This window comes from Charadrius vociferus, unplaced genomic scaffold (assembly GCF_000708025.1).
Source record: "Charadrius vociferus isolate BGI_N301 unplaced genomic scaffold, ASM70802v2 scaffold722, whole genome shotgun sequence".
NCBI classification, from domain to species: domain Eukaryota; kingdom Metazoa; phylum Chordata; class Aves; order Charadriiformes; family Charadriidae; genus Charadrius; species Charadrius vociferus.
The window spans coordinates 9551-31533 of record NW_009647220.1 but is presented as its reverse complement, the minus strand read 5'-3'; the positions used below and the strand labels follow the sequence as shown (position 1 = coordinate 31533).

General features: G+C 51.9%; 1 protein-coding gene across 1 annotated transcript; it reads left to right on the top strand.

The window, feature by feature from the left end:
* The first annotated feature begins 6832 nt into the window (after positions 1-6832).
* On the top strand, positions 6833-21220 carry FAM198A (family with sequence similarity 198, member A). Its single transcript, XM_009879599.1, has 5 exons — positions 6833-6973; positions 15756-16571; positions 19925-20047; positions 20315-20418; positions 21010-21220. The coding sequence occupies exons 1-5, from the start codon at positions 6833-6835 to the stop codon at positions 21218-21220; spliced, it is 1395 nt and encodes a 464-aa protein (XP_009877901.1).
* The last annotated feature ends 763 nt before the right edge of the window (positions 21221-21983 follow it).

Here is a 21983-nt window from a genome sequence, read left to right as displayed (position 1 = left end):
GAACCCTAACTCATTTGAATCATTACAGTTCATGTCCTGCAAAAACAAGGCCGCGGTCTGACAAGAGATCCAGAGTTTCTAGCATTTATCTAAACTGTAAGCCGGAGGAATGAGTAATCACCTCTGAAGGACTTAGTAACTCTTTGTCCTTTCCTCCATATACTTGGATTTGAGTCATGATAGCAGGGAGGATACAATAGGTATTTGTGGGAGGCACAAAGCCTGCACACTCAGGGAACGTGTGGTTCCTCTGCAGATGTTACTGTTTTCTCTGGCATCTTAAACACTGCTTAGAAAGGATTTCTCTCCTTTCAGGATGTGACCCCCTGCCTTTTGTCTTGAGTCAGAAAAACGGTGACAAAAGCACCCTGGCAGCATTAATTTACTCTAATTGTTGGACTGGGGGTGTGCAGCTTCTTCACAGTATTTATGAAAATTCACTGTGTTCCATAAGTGACCTGGGTGGGCTTATTTCCATGTGAATAATGAGGAAAACCTGAGACGCAGGAGTGTGTTCCCACACACAATGCTTTGAAAGAAATCACCCCCGTCCAGGATTTTCTCTACATCAGGGATTCGGGGCTTGTCCCTTTTAGGGACAGTGGCGGGGGAAGTGGGGCATGGGTACATGCCACGCTCCGAAACCAGATGCAAAACTCGATTTTGCAGCTTATCTGCTTCTCAGCATCTTCTGGGTCCCAGCACCAGACCCAGACCCACAGCACTGAGCAGGAACCCAGCTCTCTCCCCATGCAGCTTGATGCCCATAGCCTTCATTTCCATTCTCTTTCAGAGCTGTGGAAGGCTGAAGTATCAGAGTCTCCTCTATAGCCTGTTCTTTAGTAAAGTGTTGAGGCCCATTACCAACAGATATAAGGGATAGCATGGGGGGAAGATAAATTTGAAGGCTCTCTGAGCAGCTCATTTGTAATCAGTGGTTGATAGGCAGTGATTTATCTGGGTAGGGCTTGGGTCTCAGAGATCCATTCAAGCTTATAATTATTTTGGCATATGTGGAAAGTCATATTCATAGTCCCTCAAACCCATTAGAGCCTTACACTTTTCTAAAATGGGGAATAAAAGCTTTCAACTTTACTTTCTTAAAGGCAGAACAGCTTTCTGTTCCTTGTCAGCTCTTAGAATCTGTCCGCTTTCCGCTGCCTCTCTTTACCTCCTAAGAGAGAAATGAATGCAGGTCCCCTGGGACAGAAAAGGAAAGAAAAAAGTATTTCTGGGGAAAAAAAAATAAAATCAATCAGCCTATTCCCATCCTTCTGCAACAGGTATTTCTTTATGAGGACAAGCAAGGGGAAAGACGAGTCCAACTACGAAGTGGAGGGAGGGTTGTACCAGAAGCCTTTGCTAATGTCTATAGTGGTGGCATTTTGGTGGGCACAGAGGTCCCTGTGCTGCTGCAGGGACGCCTCGCCCATGGCTGCCTTTGCTCTCCATCGGTTTCCTTTGGGCTCTGCCCCATTACTACTTTTTCCTCAGGGTTATTAAAGGTCTCAGCTCTCCTATTTCAAAGTACTTGCTCCTGGCTAAGCCGGATCTGCCCAGTGACACCAACAAATTGAGAAAATGTCCATATGGTGCAGCGTGAGCCTCAGGGGAGCTCCCCCTTGCTGCTGCCCTGTGCCCTGCAACAGAGGCAAACCAGCTTTTCCTCTTGCCTCAGTCCAAGGTGAGAGGGAGCAGGCTCTGGACATCTTTGATATTGGAAACGGTAGGTCATGTGGCCTGAGACACTGTTTTGGAGGTTTGTATTTTGCCTGTCAGCTGGTGGCAGTCCCACCTCCCTGCTCCCCTCTGTCTCCCTTTGCTGCCTACACCGCATGGGAGTTTCTTGGAGTGGGGACTGTCCCTTGTCCTGCAGAGGTAGCATCAGTCTGATCAAAGGACCAGCCTCAGCTAAAATCAGGGAAACCTCAGGGAAATCTGCATGTGAGCGAGCGAGCAAGCTCTGTTTCGAGCTGTTGGCACCACTGTGAGAACGTAAGCAGAAGTGGTCAGGGGACAGAAAAGGAAAAAGAGAGAGAAGAAAAGCAGTTTCCACTCTACTGGTAGTCTATGATTTTCCAGAATGAAATAGCAGGGATGCTACCGATGGGGACTGTGCAGATGGGTTTGGGACTACGCAGATGAGGTACAAGGTAGCCATGGCCCTGTGGATTTGGGGGGACCTCCTGGGCATCCTCAGGAAATGGGTTCATAACACACTTGGTTCTCCAGTCTTTCTGCCTTTTTCATCTGATTTTTGCACTGTGAACATCATGAAAAAACTTCTCCAGAGGAAAACAGGGTAGGAAATAAAATTAAAATTTCAAAATGCCAAGATCGGAGCATTTGTTTCAAGGCTTGGTGGATTTATCACACCGGTTTGGCCACTGATCCCTTAAGTCTGCCTCCCACGGCAGCCATCCACGCCTGTTTCTGATGGCAAATTCCTCAAATGTCAGGCGTACATTTTAAAGGGTTATTTGTATGGAGAGGCAATCCAGAGAGACCAGCCAGAGCGCTTGGCCTGTCAGTCAAAGCTTGCAATGCCGCTGCACCGATAGGAATCATTTTGACAGAAAATTGCATATAAATTGAATCATTTCAAAATTAAGAGAGGGAGATGAAAGCAAATGCTTCCGAAATGAGGTGCCACTGGCGAGTTGTGACGCACAGCATTGAGCCTCAGGAGCCCTGCAGATCCCTCCTCCAGCACTCGGCTGTGGTGTGCCCGTGTCTGTGCTGAGGCTAATACCAGGTTATTGCTAATTTTGTAATATTGCTAATGATATTGGAAATATTAGGTTATTAGCTGCCCCAGGGGACTGGCCTCAAGGAAACTGTTATAACATGTCAGTCCAATGCTGCAGTGCCCAGGACAGTCGGGGGGTCAGTGAGCCCGGTGGCAGCAGTGGGGGTGCCCAGGGCTTGGTTTGCATACCCCTTTCTCCCACCAAAGGCTGGCACAGAGGGGGGTGTGCTGAAGCTGAAATCAGATTCACTGGTTTTGTGTATAACCTTCAATCCACTGATTTTCTTAGCTATAGTTTTGAGTAGCAACAACAGGCGCTGGGAGACGTATCATTTTAAAAATAAAATGCACTCAGTGAACCAAGGGGGTGTGAAGGTGCTGGGACTAGCAGAAGTGTGTGCTGGGCAGAGCATTGTGTTACCATCATTGGTTGCACCCAACACTTCGCACAGCCCTGTGAAATGTCACTGTGGGACTCTGCAGGGTCATAAAATCATAGAATCATAGAATGGTTTGGGTTGGAAGAGACCTTAAAGATCATTCCAACCCTCCTGCCATGGGCAGGGACACCTCCCACTAGACCAGGTTGCTCAAAGCCCTATCCAACCTGGCCTTGAACACCTCCAGGGATGGGGCAGCCACAACTTCTTTGAGCAACATGTTCTGGTGCCTTACTACCCTCACAGTAAAGAATTTCTTCCTAATATCTAATCTAAATCTACCCTCTGTCAGTTTAAAACTGTTATGCCTCAACCTATTGCTATACTCCCTGATAAAGACTCCAACTCCATCTTTCCTGTAGGCCCCCTTTAGGTACTGGAAGGCTGCTATAAGGTCTCCTGGGAGCCTTCTCTTCTCCAGGCTGAACAACCCCAACTCTCTCAGCCTGTCTTCATAGGAGAGGTGCTCCAGCCCTCTGGTCATCTTCATGGCTCTCCTCTGGATGTGGTCCAACAGGTCCCATGGCAATGCGGAGTCAGGGCCAGTGAGATAGAGCAGGGCTCAGGTGCTCAGGAGGCTCCTCCTGGGCTTTGCCACTGCCCTCCTGTGCTACCTTGGTCAAGTCGCTTGTCCCTGTTTCCCTCAGCCTCATCCTCTTTTTAGACCATCATGTCTTCAGTGTCCCTCACAATAGTTTCTACTATGCCTTTTTTGTCTTTTAAAAATGATCAGTAAAGAATAATGCTGATCATTTGACTTACAGTTTCCTAGCTGAGGTCATTGCACAGGTTGAAAAGCTGAACCCCCTACCCCCGACCTGAGACAGAGTTTTTCCTCCTGTCCCGGTGTGGGGCTGGCAAGGGCTGGAGCCAGCACAGCGCTGGGGCAGGTGATGGCATCTCCTGACACGGTGGGGGGACTGATGGGTTTTGCTTGGCCATAGCCCAGCGCTGGAAGGGGAAAGTTATACGAAGGAAAAAAATAAATAAATGCTTTGCAGCCTGGCAGCTGCCTGTGTGCCCTGGAGCGCTGGTGACACGTGTTTGCGTTCCAAAGTGATGCCTCCAGCCTCCTCCTCCCCCGGGGCCTGGGGAAATGGCCTTTAGGATGCACCCTACAACCAGGCAATGGGCAGAGCTGCATTGGCGGGGCACTGCGGTGCTCCCTGTGCCACAGACCTGCCATGCGGTGCTGGTTGGAGCAAGGGTCTCCCTTCCCTGTCCCCCCTGCCCCGGGGGTCACCCCTCTCCTGGCTGCCTGCAGGTACTGGGTGCCCTGGGTACCTTAGGGCGCCTGAGTACCCTAAAAATGGTTTTAATGCATTAGTGCCTTTTAAGCGGATAAGAAACCTTCTCCCAGGGCTGCGTCTGCTCCAGGCACTGATGTGGCACAGCTCTTTGCTGGGCTGGTTCTGAAAGGCAAAGCAATGGTAATAAAAACCTGCAAAGAGCGTTTTCTCGGGCACCTGTGAGCAAAGCTGGGGTTCGCTTTCCCTGCTCCGGGGCTGACACAGTACCGGGGGCTCTGCCTGTCCCTTTGCTTGTCCGGCACCAGGGTAACTAGGAGCAAACAGGCTTGGTAGGAGCAAATGTGTTTTCAGCCTCCTTTACCTGTGCCTCCTGGCTCAAATCAGCCCTCGGTATTTAAAAAAAAAAGAAAAGGAAAAAAAAAAGAAAAAAAAGCAGCAAGAAGGGCTTTTATTGTGAAAAAGAGACTCTTCAAATGCCTGTTCTCCCCTTCCCAGCCTCTCTGCTCCCCTCCCCACGGGGAGGTGGGTCTGGGATGAGGCAGAGTTTGAAAACTCGAAGCTGAAGTTTGACGGGTGTCCTCCCTCCGTGGGGACACACCGGAGATGCCCACCGGCACGTTGTGGCAGGGACCTGGCAGCCCCTGGCAATGCAGAGTCAGCCGGCAGGGATTGCAGAGAGCCCGGAGGGGCACCCCTGGGAGAGAGTCCCCCAGCTGTGATTAGTTACTGGAGCATATTTTTATCATTGTTATTTTATTTTATTTTATTTTATTTTATTTTATTTTTATATTTTTATATTTTGTGGGGGTTCCTGGTGTTGTATGGAAGTGAGGTGACCCTGTGCCGCATCGCCTGCAGACAGTGAAGCACACGAGGAGGAGCGCGTCGGCCACCACTGCAAGACATGGTAGGATTTGAGGGTCTCCTTGTCAAGCTGGTGATGGGAAGCGACACCGGGTCTGCTCAGGGACACCAAACCCTATGGGATGAGGTGTGAGGCCATGTCCTGGCTGTCTCCATCCCGGGGGCAAGTCCAGCGGGACCCCTCAAAGGGTTGGCGCATGGTGAGGCAAGCAAGGCACAGAACCGCTCCGGCACGTGTCTGTCTTTAATAGCACCAGGGGTGGACAAAGCAGATTGTAAGGTTGCCCATAAAGGCAGCGCGAGGCAATTACGCTTCCTCAGCTGAAATCCACCTTTTTTAAGAGCCCGGGTGGCATTGCTTCAGGCAGGTGAAGAGCATGGGGTAAAGGCAGCAAAGTGCAGGTAGGCTTGGAGAGCACAAAGAGCCCCTCCGTGCTTTCCCTTTCGTCCTCCCAAAGCGCAGCGCTTTCAGGAAAAAGTCACAAAACCGGCCAATTTGGCAAGGGAAATGGCATGCTTCCCGAGCAACAGCAGATTCCCCCACACCCACAGCACATTTCAAACCTTAGGGTGATTTTTCGCATCATCTAGTTTTAGCGCTCAAATTTGGGACATCCCTTGGAAACTGACTTCCAGAGCCATCTAAGCAAGCACAAGCCAGCTGAGCTGGAATGGAGTCCCCACTACTCCTCATCACCACCATCCCGCCAGGGGATAGCATCCCGCCAGGGGGTTCACAGCGGGGGCGGGGGGGGCTTCTTCTCTGCTCTGCCATCTCAGCCCTTGCAAAGCTCTTGTGGGGCAGGGATTGCAAACATGCGTGATGGATGAGCTGAGGAGGCGCTTGCTGCTGCTGCCAAAAGCTGGTGCTTTGGTGTCACTTGTGTTGCTGAAATGTTTTTATGTCCCTGAGAGTGTGGTTGTGAGTCAGAGCAACTCTGGGGCCAGTGGGGCTGTGTCAGCCTTCACCAGTGTGTGTGTTTGTGTGTGTATGTGTGTATGGGGGATGCTGATGTTGTACTTTACAATCCTACCATCTGCATAGGCTGTTTCGAGTGTCTTAATGCGTGAACTTCGGCAGCAGGAAAACCAGACGAGACCAGGACTTTTGTCACCCATTTTGGGGCTGGAAATAATTCCTCCCTGTCAAAGAAAAAAGCAAGGCTGCTCTCCCCGCACCAGCCTCCCGTCCATAGTAATGCTTTCCCCCATCCGAGCCTTCACTATGAAGCCTTTCAAAGAGCGTATAGCCTGTGCCAGGTACCTGGTGTGGTCTTCCCTGCGAGAGCGGAGTATTCGATTTTGGCCAGGATTTCCATTTTGCCTTGGCAAGCGAAGGTCTGGTTCTGCAGCCCTTTCCCCTTTGTGAGCTCCTGTATTTGTTGCTTTGATTTCACCCATAATCGGGGTTTGCTCTGGGCACAGCTCACCTGTGGGCAGGGCAGTGACAGTCTCGTGACCAAATAAATTCCGGCTGTGCCCTAAAATGATCGTTGAGTTGCTTCATTTGCAGCAAAACCCTAAGCGAAATGCTCAAGCAGATTTTTGACTTCTTTCAGAATCACCAGGAGGGTGACCACTTGCAGAAAGCCATAGAGATCCCAGCTGTGAACTTTGCTGTCAGCGCGGAGCATGTGCTTACAGCCGGCTCCTTGTCGGATGCGGCCACTGTACTTGCCCGACCTGCCGGAGCAGCGAGGGCTGGGGGATGACTGCATTACAGAAACATCTTCTTTCTTCTGGTTTCAAGATCTGCCAGCAAGTAATTTCCAACTGCTCTGTTGTTCGCCTAGTATGAGGCAGTCTAAATAAGAGGGGCTGATTACACTTTATTAATCCTCCAGCATAGATGCCAAATGCCTTAATTCCCTTTTTTGTTTCAAATGCTCAATAACTCCAGTCTGCCTGCAGCTATTTCTCTTGCCCTGAAGGAAAAGTTCTTTTTTCTAATAGCCATGTCGCACTGGTGCTCTTGCCGTGTATGCTCCGCTCACTCGTCCCATGGGGTTTGCTGGGACAAGGAGAAGTGGGCTGGAGGGTGGCTGCCGGCAGGCTTTGCCCGGGACGGGGTCTGTGGGACACAGGCGGCACTCAGAGCCAAGCAGCGAGCAGCTTTCTTCCCCTTTTTTTTCTCTTTAAAAAGGGATGGCTTAAATGGAGGAAAAGGGGGTTACCTTCCTGCAACTGAGGCCAGGGCTTGTGCGAACAATTCTGTTTTGAAGAAAGCCCGCAGGGGCTGAAAGGCCCCGTTGTCCTCCTCCTCCCTCCCCTTTGGAATCCCACGAATGCACTTTCCTGCTCTCCAGGAAGGGGAAAAACCTGACAGCCAGCTCGGGGAAACCCAACCGGCTGCTTGGGCAACCTCCGCTGAAGCGCCAAGGAGGGAATCTGGTGCTGCCCCACGCCAGCACCCCTGGGAGCTAGTTTTGCAAGCCCCCGCCGTGCACCGAGCAAACACTCCTCCTCCATGGTGCTGGTCCACCAGCTAGAAATGAAAACTGAAAATAAGTGGACCAAAATCCCCCCCTTTCCAAAGTATAGAACAAATGTGGCACCCCCCCCCCCCCCCCGCCCCCCCCCCCCCGGTAAAATAAATAAAACAGGACTGAGCGCCAAAATGTGCAAGAGAGTCTTAGCAGCTTTTTAGACACTTGTCAGTGGGGTTGGTTAAACTCATCGAGAGCGAGAAGGAGACTAAATTCGGTTTATTTTAACGTGTTCCTCCCCATATTAAATGCAGCCCAGGAGGAATAAGATGTGGCTTTCTAGCACTTCTGCTCTTCGCTGTGGCTGTGCGCAGAGGAGCTGAAGCTGCTCAGCCCCCCTGGGGATGCCGAGCCAAGCTGGTGAGCGGCCCAGAGGCACAGCGAGAGAAGCTGTTTGGGGTGGGGGGTGGCTGTGAGGAAGGGGATCGTTGGTGGCTCCCAAGTTCCTGCTCTTACTTCCTCTGGATCTGGGAATCCCACGGGAATCCTTAGCGTGAGCCACTTGCTGCGACTGGAACCAAAGCGATGAGGAGCAGGACTGTTGATTCCCGTATGCCGCGGGGAACAAAGCGTATTGTTTTCCACCAGAGGAAACCCAGGCGTTTCAAGGCAGTTTGTGCGGGGGACTCAAAGGGAAGGAGTCCAGCGCCGTGGGCCACAGGCTGCTGCCCTCCTCCAAAGCATCCCCTGCGCAAGCCCTCATGAACAAAGGCAAGGCTGTTCAAAATGAGCGGGAGCACGAGGCACAGATGTTGCACAAAGGCGAGCCACATCTGTTTCGCTGGGGAAGGGGCCCCCTTCTTGCTGTTTCAGCAGGCAGATGGGAAAAACTGCTCCGAAAACCTCTGGAGCTGAGCGCGACAGGCTGGCTGGGAAACTGGGACGAGGGGAGGGGGGAAAAGGGAAGCCTGGCGGGATCCTGCGTGGCGGCGGGGGGAGCGAGGGAGCGATGGTTGCCCAAAACTGCTGCTCTCCCTCCCGGCCGTCCCTGCCGGGATTTCTAGGTTGCACTGCTCTCACTTAGGGGGCAGGGTTAGAGGAATGAGCAGACAGAGAGGAGGGAAGATGAGGAGGACGTCCCTTGTCCCTGTGATGCTGGCAGGACAGTTGTGCATTCAGGGCTGCCCAGATCCTCTCTGCGTCCTGTGAATATAAGGTGCTGTTTCGGGTCCGTGGTGACCCATGTGGTTTGTGTGCAGGTTGATATTGCTTAACATAAGGCTTTCAGTGGTGAAAAGTAATGGAGGTGTTTGCACATGTGAATGGCAGCAGACCTGTGCTTCTTAGTGACAGGTCCTGAAAGACAACCAGTGATCTCTTCAGAGATGTGTGTCCAAGAAGCAGAAGACCCAGCTAAGTGCAAGAGTCTGCAGTAAAAATCCTGTCTCTGAACTTAAGCAGAAGGATGAGGCATCTGAAAGCTTTCAGTTTGCTTACTTTACGCAAGAGGAGTATGGCATCCTGGAGACTGTTTATTTTTGTGGCGCTTTGTGTTGACTTCTGGGATTAAACCAGAGGGGTCCTGAGCTGCACTGTACTTTCATTAGGATGAAAAGCACCCTGTTCATCCCTCACCGAGCTGAATATTAAATTCCTGCAAGCCAAAAGATTTACACAGTGGGAGTAAGGAGAATTATGAATCCTTCATTTTTCTCAGTGAAAATCACACAATTCAGGAGTAAGGACAGTGTCATCACAGGAAGAGCAAGTCCCTGCCAGTACCCTGCAGGGCTCTGGTCCATCCCAGGTGCAGGACATGGCGTGTGTCCTTTCCGGGTCCCCCCAAGCAGCAGCTCTGCCATCATCTGCATCAGCTGCACGCTGTAGTGTGGTGTCCTCCACCTAGGTGATGGCTGTCCATCTCCTCCATGGTGTTGTCCATCACCTGCCCCAGGTCCTCCAAAAAGATGCTGAACAGGACGTCTGGGACTCTGAGGGCCTTGCGGTTCTTGTAGGCTACTCCTGGGGGTTTTGCAAGCGCAGGTTTGGCTGAACTTCTTTGGTCTGTAATTCAACTGGGACCAGCCAGTGCAATGGGAACGGCACTGTTACGTAGAAGCACTGGGATTTTCTCGTTATACAGAGCAGTTTCCAGCACTGACTGAAGATTTTGTTCAAAACGGTTCTTTGGATGGTGGGGTGTGTGAGTAGAGCCAGTGCTTAGCCCATGGCTGGGCAGACAAGCACCTCCAGGGTGAGGGGCCTCCCAAGAACAGAAATAGTGTGTCTGGGTGGGGGGAGATCGAGCAAGAAACAGGGACATCGCACCCCTCAGAAGCAAAAATCTCAAGGAGCTGACGCAGGGCCTTGGAGCCAAAGATATGCCAGGTTATTGCTAGGAAGAGGCTATGGAGCTGGAGGGTTTCAAGGGTTTTGTAGTTTGCTGCCCCAAGGCTGTAGCAATAACTGGGAAGAAATATGAAGGCAACGTTATTTTAGAAACTAAAGGAAGCATATTGGCACCATCAGTTTAAAGGCAGTGCTCAGAGTGAACGGTATCAACACCATTTCATCCCTTTGTGCTGCTGCTGGAGTATTGTCCTATGCTACTGCAAAGCACGCTTGTCTTGCAATTAGACTAGGTATTATCCCCTTGAGGCAGAAGCTTTGCAGACCATCAAAAATTTAGCAAAGTAAAGCATGTTTTAAAGTTTTGCCCCAGGCAATGTAATTTGGTCATTTTCTGGTTTGGTTTTGGACATGCTGGTGGGAAGCCTTGTGTGCCAGCCGTGAGGACTTCCCTGACTCTGCAGGGAAAGACCCAGCACCATGTGGCGGTGTATCAGGTTTCCACCTCCTGGGCTTCAGCCGACCCAGCATTTGCTGTAACTCCCTTGCATAAAATTTGTGGGAACACAGTCCCCCTTCCCTTCTCCACAGTTGCCTGGCTTCAGCTTCCCAAGCCGCTCGTGGGGAGCAACACGTGGAAGTGGATCTGCAGGGGCACCTTGAGCCAGCAGACAACGCCTGCCTGACACATCCCTGACCGGGCATCGAGCAGGGTGGCCTTCAGGGTGTCTGCAGGGTGCCAAAATGCTGTGAGGTCATGGTCATCCCCCCCTTGAAGGGCATTTTGGAAGAAAAAACCTGCATCCCTGGTGGAAACAACCCCAGACACAGAGCTGGTGCAGGTCTGCTAGGAATCATGGCCACTTTGATGGATCATTAGGTCGCGTGGAGGACTGTCCTTTCTTCATGCCCCATGGTGGCACAGCTGCAAGTGGGTGGTGGTGGGACCCATGTGTAAGGGGAACATAATGGCCCCCCACAGGCTGTCTGTGCAGGGTGAGCTCAGCTCCCTGCTCTGAGCCGGCGCTACTTTCGAGGCTGTTAGTCATAATTTAATACCTGTCTTTAGTAAATTCCCGCTCTGTAAGCCATCCATCTTCCCCGAGCAGGATGATATAGGAAGGCACTTAAGCACTTGAATGATGGGCGACCGACAGTGCCCAGGATTTCCTTCTGCTCAGGCTCACCCAGAGTCACTCCATGGCTGGAGGGGTTTTGTCTCCTTCCATGTTCTCTGCACGGTTTTGGGTCCCCAGCAGCATGTGCCATCCCCTTACAAGCCAAAAAACTCCTGGTTGAAACCAAAAGGAAAGGGCTGTTCCCCTCCTGGACCTGGTTGCCATACCTGCTCTCAGCCTCTATCCCCAACACGCCAGGAGCTGCCTGAAGCACCACATGTTGGGCGCAAGGTTCTGGAGACATTCCCGGAGGCGGTGGCCAGCCAGAGGAGGTTTCCCAGTTGCTTTTCAAGCAGTCTTTGTTAAAAACTGGTCACAGCGGGCTGCATCTCCTGCTGCCCAGGTGGTTTTGTGGTTCATCGGGTGGGCAGCGAGCACGGTGTTGGGAGGATAAGTACAGCTCTGTGCGTTGCACCCCCTCCCTGCAAAATATACCCTGCAGGGTGTACATCCAGAGAAATGCACGTGCCTGTTCTTAACCTGCTCACGGGCAGCCTGTGACAAAAGCCCCTGAGCTTGGGAGCGTAGCCTGGGCAGGCAGATAAGAGAGACGTGGCCACGGCTGAGCCATCCTGGCTCCCTCGGGCACCTCTTTGGGGTGATGGGATTTGCTGCTGGAGGGGTCTGGTGGTGCCAGTGCAGGGGCGGGACGACACTTTTGGATGCCAGAAGAAAACAGGATGAAACCCACTTTTAAAGGCCACGTATTTCCATGGCATCTTTCTAGTTTTAGGGCTGTTTCTTACATTCCTGGATAATGAAGTTTGGGGTTTGTTTTTCTTTTCTTTTGGGCTCAACAAAGCCAATTCGGTGCACTTTGAAAAGAAATTGAAAACAGGCTTCTCTGCTTCAAATTCTGCCAAGGTTCAAGCGTCCCAGCAATACAATGTTAAGGATAAAACCCTCCCAACCACACATAGAAAGTTTTATCCCTGAGTGGCCAAGGCTGCATGGGCTCTCCCCAGCGCCTTCAGGAGCCTGGGCTGTGCTGCATGTCCCTCTGATGAGCGAGGATATATTATTTTTTTACTTATTGGCATCCTGGAACAAGCAGTACCTCTCATAAGCCTTTTTATGGGTTTTGCCTGTAACTTTCCGCCCCCTGGGACATGGACCAAATTTCTGGAGAAGATGTTCTGTACTGTCACTATGTCAGACTGGCAAAGCAGAGCTGTGCGTATGGTTTGCATTTCAGGCTGAATCGAAGCCATAGGCTAAACTGCAGCATTTTTACTTTTTTTTTTTTTTTTAGAGCATGGGCTCAGAGAAAGCCTCTTTGGAAAAGTATTTACCCTGAGCTTGTAAATACAGTATTATTTCTGCAATGTTAGTATTAAATTTGCAATACCGACTGCCAGAAACAACACAGAGGCTGCGCTTGCACTTTTTTCTTTTCTTTTTATTGTTGATGTGGCAGGGAAACCCCAAATGGGGATGGGGAAAGGCGCCTGTGGTGACTTTCACCCAGCTTCACAGCGCAGGGTTTCAAGCTCAGGGTGGGAAAGAAACGGAGCTCTAACTTGCGGTGCCCAAACCCCAACTCGTTGACAGAGAAGACAAAGTGAGTTTGGACACTAATGGTGCTTTAACCACTGGGTCTGTAAACTGACTTGACATTAGAAACCAGCAATCGTTGCCATCCATTTGGCATCCACTGCTCTCCAGCTGTGGATTAAAAAGGATTTTTCCTGCAGTATTTCCAAGGTTCTGCAAATGGCCCCCACATGCATCCCCCCATCCCCCACCCCCCAAGGATACTTGGATTTTTGGCAGCCATGTTCCTTGCGTACCCAGGGATGGTGTAAGTGACCAAAGGGTGATTATCAGGGTGATAATAAAAATGATCACCCTGCAAATCCTCCATGCAGAAGACCGTTACAGGGGGTTTTGGTGAGAATGGAGTGGGCTGTGTCTCTTCAGAGGGGTGGGGTGGGGTCGGGGAGGTGCTGGGAAAAATTGCCCAGGGAAGCACAGATTGGGAAGGGAACTCGGCTGGATGCAGATGGGACAGACTGCGAAGTACTTACAGTGATGACTTGAAAAGAGTATGGGTATCAGGATATCGGGATCTGGCCTTTTTGTGCTACAGCGTTATTTTACTATGGTTAAAATATGATTTAGACATTACACCTCCCCTAAACGCCTGTTCAGGATGCCGGACATGGGTTGCAGGTGCTTGGGAATAAGCATGTGTTTGCACTCTGCAGGACTTGCTGTAGGGCATGAAGGTTTTGGGTAGCTGAGCTCGGGTGCCGCCTGTGTGAGTTGGCATTTGGCTATGGGACCACAGCAAATCTCTATCCCATCCAAGCGAGGAAGATCTGGGGAGGCATCGCAATCACCCACTTGCTTAAAGTTCTGCTGCTCCCCGAGGCTGCTTAGGGGTGTCCAAGCTCATCCCCTGCCCAGAAAGATGCCTAAGGCAATGACTTAGTCATGTAGTATGGTGCCTGGGACAGTTAATACCAAGCCTCGACTAACCCTGCCAGTAAGCTACGACAAGGCATCTCTCTGACCAGTGTTACCCTGGACTAGCTCCTTTTCACTCTGGGGCTGGTCCCCCGGCGGGTCCTGAAGCCCCCCACCAGACAGCCCCAGGTCCCAGCAGATATATGTTGCTGCACTACGTTGTATTTCTAGGAGACAAACAATTAAATGAGAGCTCTAAAGCTGAATCGCTCCTGATGCACCATCACTGCCTCTTATAAGCTGCATAAAGTCTGCTCAGTCCTTGAGAGGGACACCTCAAAAGGAAACCCCTACGGCTGCTGCCAGTGAGTTGGTGGCTTTGTAGCTCTTCTCTTCTGACTTGGCTGATGTAGTGCCTTTGGGAGAGAAGTGACTCCTCACCATGGGGCCATCAGAAGCAACCTCTCCACAGTGAGGGCATGAAGCCTGATGGATTTTAGGATAGTGCTGGATGGACTTATGAAGGGGCTCACGTGCTGTGATTGCCTGGGGCAGCTCCTCTCGGGGCGGGAGTCGTGGTGGTGGTGGGTCCCTGGAGCCGTCGGGAGCCTGCGGTCCTAAAAGCCCCATGGCTGGAAATGTTTCTGCTCACCCAGCTGCCTCCTGGAAGACATTCTGGCTGCTGGCTCTCACCCTCCCAGCTTTTTAGGTCTTTTTTTTTTTTTTTTTTTCCCTAAGCTTTTCCTCTTATAAACAATCTCTTATCCCTTCTTTGGCAATATATTGTCCCGCTGTGTCTGCCACGGATATACTTGGGCTTCCAAAATAAATAATGGCAAAAAAATGTATCCACTTGAACGTTGCCTTGACTTCCAATGTGGGTTCGAGCCACTTGGAAATTCCTTTTGCAAAGTGGAGAAGCGATGCCAAAGTGTCTTTGGCTGCTCCAGCCTCTGGCAGCATGTAAGACCGCCTGATCCCGGCAGTGTGGCCCGGGGATGGGGTGGGCTGGGAGGACATCCCAGTGCTGCCTCTTGAGTCCCTCCATCTCACCCTAATAGGGAAGATGCTGTGCTCAGGGCAGAGCCAGCGCTGTACGCATGGGATTGCTTTAGACCAAAGCGGAAATGTGGGAGATGTGTTGGCTTTGCAGTACGAGGAGACTTGCACAGTATTTGCTTGTAACTGCTTTTCCAGCCTATATAATTTTTATAAGTCCCTTCAGAGTAGAAAGTATGACTAAAAGGTGGGAGGGGGGGAAGCCATGTGTATAAAGATATATACACAAAATCTTGGTAGTACCCGTCTAAAGGCAGTTCCTTAATGCTGGGAATCAGAATATTTTAGGTTTCACATACAGCAGTTTGCATCCTTTTTAAATACAGGCTGCCACAGCTTCCGACTGGCACTTGGAGCTGCCTCGCTTTTGCTGGATGCAGCGGTGGGCTGAGCTCCAGAGGCCATGTCTCGGCACGCGTTGAGACGTCCTCTGAACAAGGGCATGGGGATCTGGGCTATGGGCCGAGTGTGCAACCAGGGTAGGAGCCACTGAAGGTGTCCAGAGTAAGGTAGGAAGATAAAAACCTCTGAGGAACTGGAAAGTATTTGCAAAGCATTTGCTTCCAGCCAGGAATTTGCTCTGCTTTGGTCTTTTTTGTGTTTTGGTCGTTTTTTGTTTTTGTTTTTTTTTTAATTTTTTATTTATTTATTGAGTCTTTGAAGCAAAATATTTCAGCATGAAGAAATCATCTCCCACAAGGCGATCCTGTACACCGGCGCTGCAGACGTGGCCATGTCAGTGGTGGGTCAGCCCATGCTCTGACCGGCTTCTGAAGGGACTGCAGCTAATTTCTGGCACAAATCATGCCACCAGGTGTACCTCTCCTGCTACAGCACTGCAGAGGCAGCGAGCACTTGGGGAACACCTTTCCCAGGGATCGCACAAGCAGAGGGGCTGCTCCTCCAAAGCAAAACCCTTTAAGCTTTTTGAGAACTCTGCCTGGTGCAGGGGGGGCACGCAGGTCTGGGGGATCCCCAGCCATAGCACCGCATGGAGACCCCCAGTAACACTGTCCTTTCTGTCCCCGTAGGCACAGCGACCATGGCGAAGGACAGGGCTGAAGCCCCCCACCCCGGCAGCCCTCGGGGGGCTGCTGGCCCTGGCCCTGCTGGCCCTGGCCCACCTGCCCCCATCACTGGACCAGTCACCCCACCTGTCACCAACATCGTTCCCCCCAGGCCCCCAGCAGGAGGTGTCCGTTCCCCTGCCCGGGGGACAAGCCCACAGCGAAAAGTCCCCTGGGCCCCCCACATGGCTGCCCCGGGACCAGCAGCTCAGCCAGGGCAGGAGGCGACGAAGAGGAGTGGCAGTGGAGGCTCCTCCATGGCTCTCCAGTGATGACCTCCAGAAGATGCAGTTGCTGGCCAGTGGGCAGGTGGTCTCCAAAACCCGTGTCCCAGCCCACGGACAAGTCCTGCGAGTGGGGCTGTGGTCCGTGGGGGACACTGAGGGGGACACCTTGCCAGCCAGCCCGGAGGAGGACTGCCGGGATGGGCGCTGCGGGCTCATCAAGCGCCCCGGGGACCTCTATGAGGTGCTGGCCTTCCACCTGGACAGGGTGCTGGGACTGAACCGCAGCCTGCCCGCCGTGGCCCGGCGCTTCACCAGCCGCCTCCTGCCCTACAGCTACACCAACGGCTCCCTGCGACCCATCATCTGGTGGGCGCCCGACCTCCAGCACCTGGAGGATGCCAACAACGACCAGAACTCCTGCACCCTGGGGTGGCTGCAGTACCAGGAGATGTTGCGGCCCCGCAGACCGATGCCGGCGGACGGGGACAGTCCCTGCTCCAGCATCGCACGTGGCGAGTGGAGCCGCCTGGCCCTCTTCGACTTTCTCCTCCAGGTAGGGCTGGGGTGATGGACACCGCTTGTCCCACTGGCTGTGCTGTCCTGGTCCTCCTTGGGACTTGCAGGGAAACACAGGCAGGTTTCGGATGCGGTGAGTCTGGTCTCACGTGGGCAAGCTTTCCCTCAGCATGGCTGCATCGACTCTGCTTCATTTGAATGCCAGCAGTGGCTCGGGATGGGGCATCCCTCATGACAAGCAGCATGTTCTGCATCAGCCCCATCAGATCCAACCCTGGGGATGCACTGCTGGTGCTGGAAATTAGAAGCCCTGCCCCTTTGGACGGCACTGCTTTCCTCCTCCTTCTCCTCCTCGTCATTAACAGTGTATAATCTTCTGTCTGGAAAATCATACCCTGCTGCTACAAGGGATTACGACAGCATCCCAGAGAGTTATCATTTCTCAAAGGGCAGCTGTGAGGAGGCAAAAGTGGTTTCTATGGAAAAAAGCCTGTTTAGGCACCTTGGGGCTGGAGGGGAAAAGGGCAATTATTAAAATAAAACAAGAAAGATGCAAAGAAAGAAAGAAAAGAGGCTATCAAAATATGTGTTCTCATTATTCTCTCTCTTTTTTTTTGGCAAAGTCTGACCATTAATCTTTATAACCTCAGACTATGGCTGGCAGAGGTGGAGCAATCCTGGATGGGCTCGGAAATACTTTAGCTGAAACAGCCAGAGAAAAGAGAAGATTAACCAGGCCAAAATGCTGTCGAGTGCAATGGAAAGGTTGAGTCTCCAGGAGAAAGTATCTAGTTTTAAGCAGACAATCCCTTGGAGGGCAAAAGTAGCACAATGATAAATCCAAGGGCAATCCACAGATTTTCCTGAATGAGTCCGATGGGATCCTCCCATGTGGAAAAGCCACGTAAAGGTAAAGAGACACCAAGACAGCAGAATGTTATAGAAGTGAAGTAGCATCCTTCAGAAGTGGCTTTAGCCTCTCACAGCCCTTGCTGGGGAAGGAGCAGCTGTAAGCTTTGAGCCCTGTTGTACATCGGCATTGAAATCTTGGTTGTTTTCTCCAATTAGCTTTAAAATTGGGCTTCTTCTATATTGATTTCTCTTGGTGTTTGCCATAAAGGAACACCCCTTCTGGTGCGAAGCTTTACCAGGGGCAAAACCAACAAGCCTTGTAGAAAGGAAGCAGCTGCTGGTGGCTTGGTCCTGCATTTTAAAAAGGGCCAAGAATACATCAACTCTGAAGTCCTGCAGCTGCGTCCCTACCCTGTGGAACCCCCCTTCCCAGCTCGGGGGAAAGCAAGGCATTTTTCCCTGGGGGAGGCAATCCCAGGCTGAGTCATGGCTGGAAAGCCCTGTCAGACCCAAGGGGGTGCTCTGGGGCAGTCGAGCTTTGCATGGGACCAAAGAGGGGCTGAAAGAAAGCTTCTCACGGGGCCTCAGTTTGGGTGGGAGAAGGTGTGGCTCACATATTTGTGTTCCAACAGTAAGACCTAGTGTCCCATTCCTCAGAGCCATTTAGGTTCTGGTGAGGAGAAGTTAACATAAATGACCTGGGGAGGGTTCATCAACACGTCAGAGGTGCTCTCAGCATCTCCACAGCTGGCTGGCCCATTTTCTGGAGCTCCACTTGGACACCAGGTCCAGACTCTACCTTACACCAATTCACCTCAGTTTCACAGACACTTCCATGAATGGGAGGCCTGAGTACGTTTAATGTCTCTGTAAGTCATCTCAGGTTGTCTTCACCTTCTGTGCAGCCTGGAAAACAATGCAGCAGGTGAGAGAAATGGAAGTGCATGGGGGAAATGTGATGTTCTCTTTCATTTCAAAGCATTTCATGTCAAAAGACACTTCATCACATTTAACTGGTGAGTGTCCTGGTGGAGAAATGCCAACCCAAATCCTTCATTAAACATCAGAAAGGGATTTGTTAAGGAGCTCTGGTGTGGGACTAATCTTGCTTCTCAAAGGTTTTTTAATATAATGGCCATGGAAATCAAACTTTGTGTTTCCTGCAACGTCTTCAGCACTGGATTAGTGTTTGAGTTCAGACTGAACTCCCTCTTGAGGCACAGCCTTTAATTCATAAATTTTCCTAATTATCAGGATGAGGTGAATGGGCAGCCCCTGTGGGTCATGTGGTTTCCAGCCAGTCGTTATCTGTAGATCTCCCTGGGCTCACCTGAGACCTGCTCCAGCCCTCCTGGCAGCTCCAGGAGCCTCTCTGCACCCTGAACTCTGGCTCCCGGGTTGGCACCAGCAACCCCAAGCACGCGAGCAAGACAGATGCCTTCACACTGCAACCGGAAAATATATTTATTTTATATATATTTTTATATATTTAAAGGAGATTTTTATATATATATATGGAGCGTTTTTTGCTGTAATGTTGCAAACAGGCTTGCAGAGAGCTGGAGGCAGCGAGGCAGCCACCCTGCACAGCCATGGCAGCACGTGGCCATGGGGAGGGATGTTGGCAGCCAGTGAGGTCCCATCTGCCCCGCAGGCCAGCGCAGGGGATGTGCTGGCTTCTTCTGACAAAGCTGAGGAAGCTTCTTGAATACTAAGGCAGGGTTACTGAGGCCAGATGTGGCAGAGATTTATGTCTTTTAAAAGTCCCTCGTCCCTCTGAGGGTGCGGGTGCAAGCAGCACCGAGGTTTCTGCAAGGGATTTGGGCTGGGAAGGGATGTCAAGCCCCCAGCCTGACAGCCTCGACAACACGGAGCCTTAGTAGTGCCTGCAAATAATTAAACACAAATGTGGTTAAAACTAGTCACCATGGCCTAACTGAAACATCAGGCATGCTCTGTGTAATCCACAGATTGCTTTTTCCCTTGCCAATCCTTTCCCATTCATCTTCCTTCCCTTAAGAGCTGCTCAGGTTGCCAGTAGGGATGGTTGAAAGGACATATATGAGCTGGGAGTGAGATGAAACCATCATCCGGTGCACCAAGATTCAACCAAGGAAAAAAAAAATATCTCTTTTTGAGTTTTCAGAACCTAGGTTTCCTTGGGTGCTTTGTTTGTTCTTTTTATGTTCATCGCTGTGTATGTCTTCCCTTGGCTTCAGCTGGAAGCATGATCTGTTCAATCTGTGCAAATACAGAGTGTAGAAGTACCAGGTGCAAAAAGTGTCTGAGCTCCATCAGGAAAGCCTGTCACCAGCACCTTCAGTCTCTTCTCTAATCCAAGGGGGTTTTGCCAGTCAGCTCAGCTTTTGAGTGCTTCCATGCCTCTCCTTCACCCATTGGTGTACGCAGCTTTTCTATTTCGTGTCTACTGAGGAGCCTTAGAAAGTTTTTATTTTCCTCTGAACAAGAAAAGTTCACAGCTGGACCACCCTGCCCTGGGCACCTGTCCCTGCTAAGATCCCCAAATGTCTTCCACAGGTTCATGACCGCCTGGACCGTTACTGCTGTGGGTTTCAGCCAGATCCCTCTGAGCCCTGTGTGGAGGAGAGGCTCCACGAGAAGTGTCGAAACCCAGCAGAGCTGGTCCTGGTCCACATCCTGGTATGTCCCCCTGCTGCCAGGGACTGCTCTGGGGCAAAGATGACGGTGCCTGGGAGACCCTTGCAGGGCTGATGTAGGGATGTAGGTCCCTTGGTCATGCTGGATCTGTGGTGGGAGGTGTTCCTCAGCCTGGAATGACCTGGGGCTTGGCAGCTGCTGGCCTGTGGATGCTCTCAGGATTTCTCAATGCATTAAAAAAACAGCCTAAACCCCCAAACTGGTGACTTCCCACAGTAAGTGAACTTCTCCTTCCCATCCCACTGGCAGGTCCGGAGGAGCTCACCATCCCGCCTGGTGTTCATCGACAACGCAGGCAGACCACAACACCCCGAGGAGAAGCTCAACTTCAGACTCCTGCAAGGCATAGACAGGTAGGAAGGGCGATGTGCACTGTCTGGGGGAACATGTCCCGGACGAAGGCTGAGTTTGCACACGTGGGATGGACGGCAGCCCTATGTGCACAGCTTCATGCCATTCCCAGCCTCTCCAGCTGGGCAGCCTGGTGAAGTGGGACCACCTCCCACCCTGGATGGGGCAGGTGGGTGGACTTGCAAACCCATCACATGTGCCCCTGCCCTGAAACTGTCTTCATCCTGCTCTGGGTGACTGGTGGCAGTCTTCAAAGCCTCTTTTCCCCTCTCTAATTGGCAGCTGCACAAAAATAACCAATAATCGAGCATTTCAGCATTTCTTGCATTGTTGCCCATCAGGCATTTGGCACACTATCAGTCTCTTGATTTGAAGCTTGTTTGGATCTGTTTCTGATGGAGCTGTTCTGCACGCTCGCCGTGGGCAGAGGTTTAAGCAGGAGGCTCCTCATCCTGTGTTCCTCTTGTTGGACATGCATTTCTTCTTGAAGCAGTGGAGTGGCCTTTGCCTGGGTGCCCTGCTGCTCCCCTCCTCCCTGCTTGGCTTTCCCTGGGTAACCCCTTCCCTCCCTCTCTTCTGCTCCTCCGCTGCAGCTTCCCAGCGGCGGCGGTGGCCACGCTGCAGTCAGGCAGGTTGCAGAGCCAACTGCTGGAGTCGCTGCGTGTGGACCGGGACTTCTGGGAGAGCCAGGGGGGCGCTGAGGGCCTGAGACCCCTGCTTCAGACCATCGACAGGCGGGCACGTGTCCTGCTGAGGTACATCCAGGAGCACAACCTGATGGTGTTCGAGGACTCGCTGCGCTGAACTGACCTCTGTCTGGCACGGTGTGCCTGCCTGTAAATACCAGAGGTGATGGATGTACCTCACACCGTCAGTGTGGGCGATGTGAGACTGTCTGTGGGTGTTTGACTCTCCAAAAGGTGTTCCCCACCACCCCACCCCTTGTAGGATGCCCTGGAGAAGGAGACGGGATGATGGGGAGTAGGAAAGAGGAGGAGACATCTCCTGAAACAACCCACAACTGCATGAGAAAGGCAACAGTTATCAAGTAATGGTTTCAGCATGGATTTTTCAAAGGAGGGGCTCATCCATGGTGGAGGAGCACACAATTCTGGGTGCCTTCACTCCCCCTTCCACCTCAGCAACTTTGAAAACTGGAGGCTTGGACAGGTTGAACAGCCTACGGGGACCCTGGGAAGGGTTAAAGAAGCAGTGAGAGGCACTGCTGAAGGCTGGGGGAAGCCACCTGCAGCCTTTCCATGGCTTGCACTGGGCTTTTTGATGATGCCTTTGCTGTTTCCAAAACATCACGGGCAGAGAGGCTGGAGTGGTGTGGGGGAAGCAGAGGGGAGCTTGCTAAGTGAATTAAGCAGGGACAAGTCTCCTTGAGAAGAGCTCTGTCTTTCCCCAGTTGGAGGGGGTGATGTGTGCCTGGGAGAGAGTATAAGCCGCTGCCCAAAGCCGGGGCCAGGCGGGACCCTGGCCCACCGGCAGCCCATCATGGAGCCCGCGGTGCTGTCCCCCTGTGTGCCATGCGCCATGCCTCGGCAGGCCTGGGCTGCTGCCA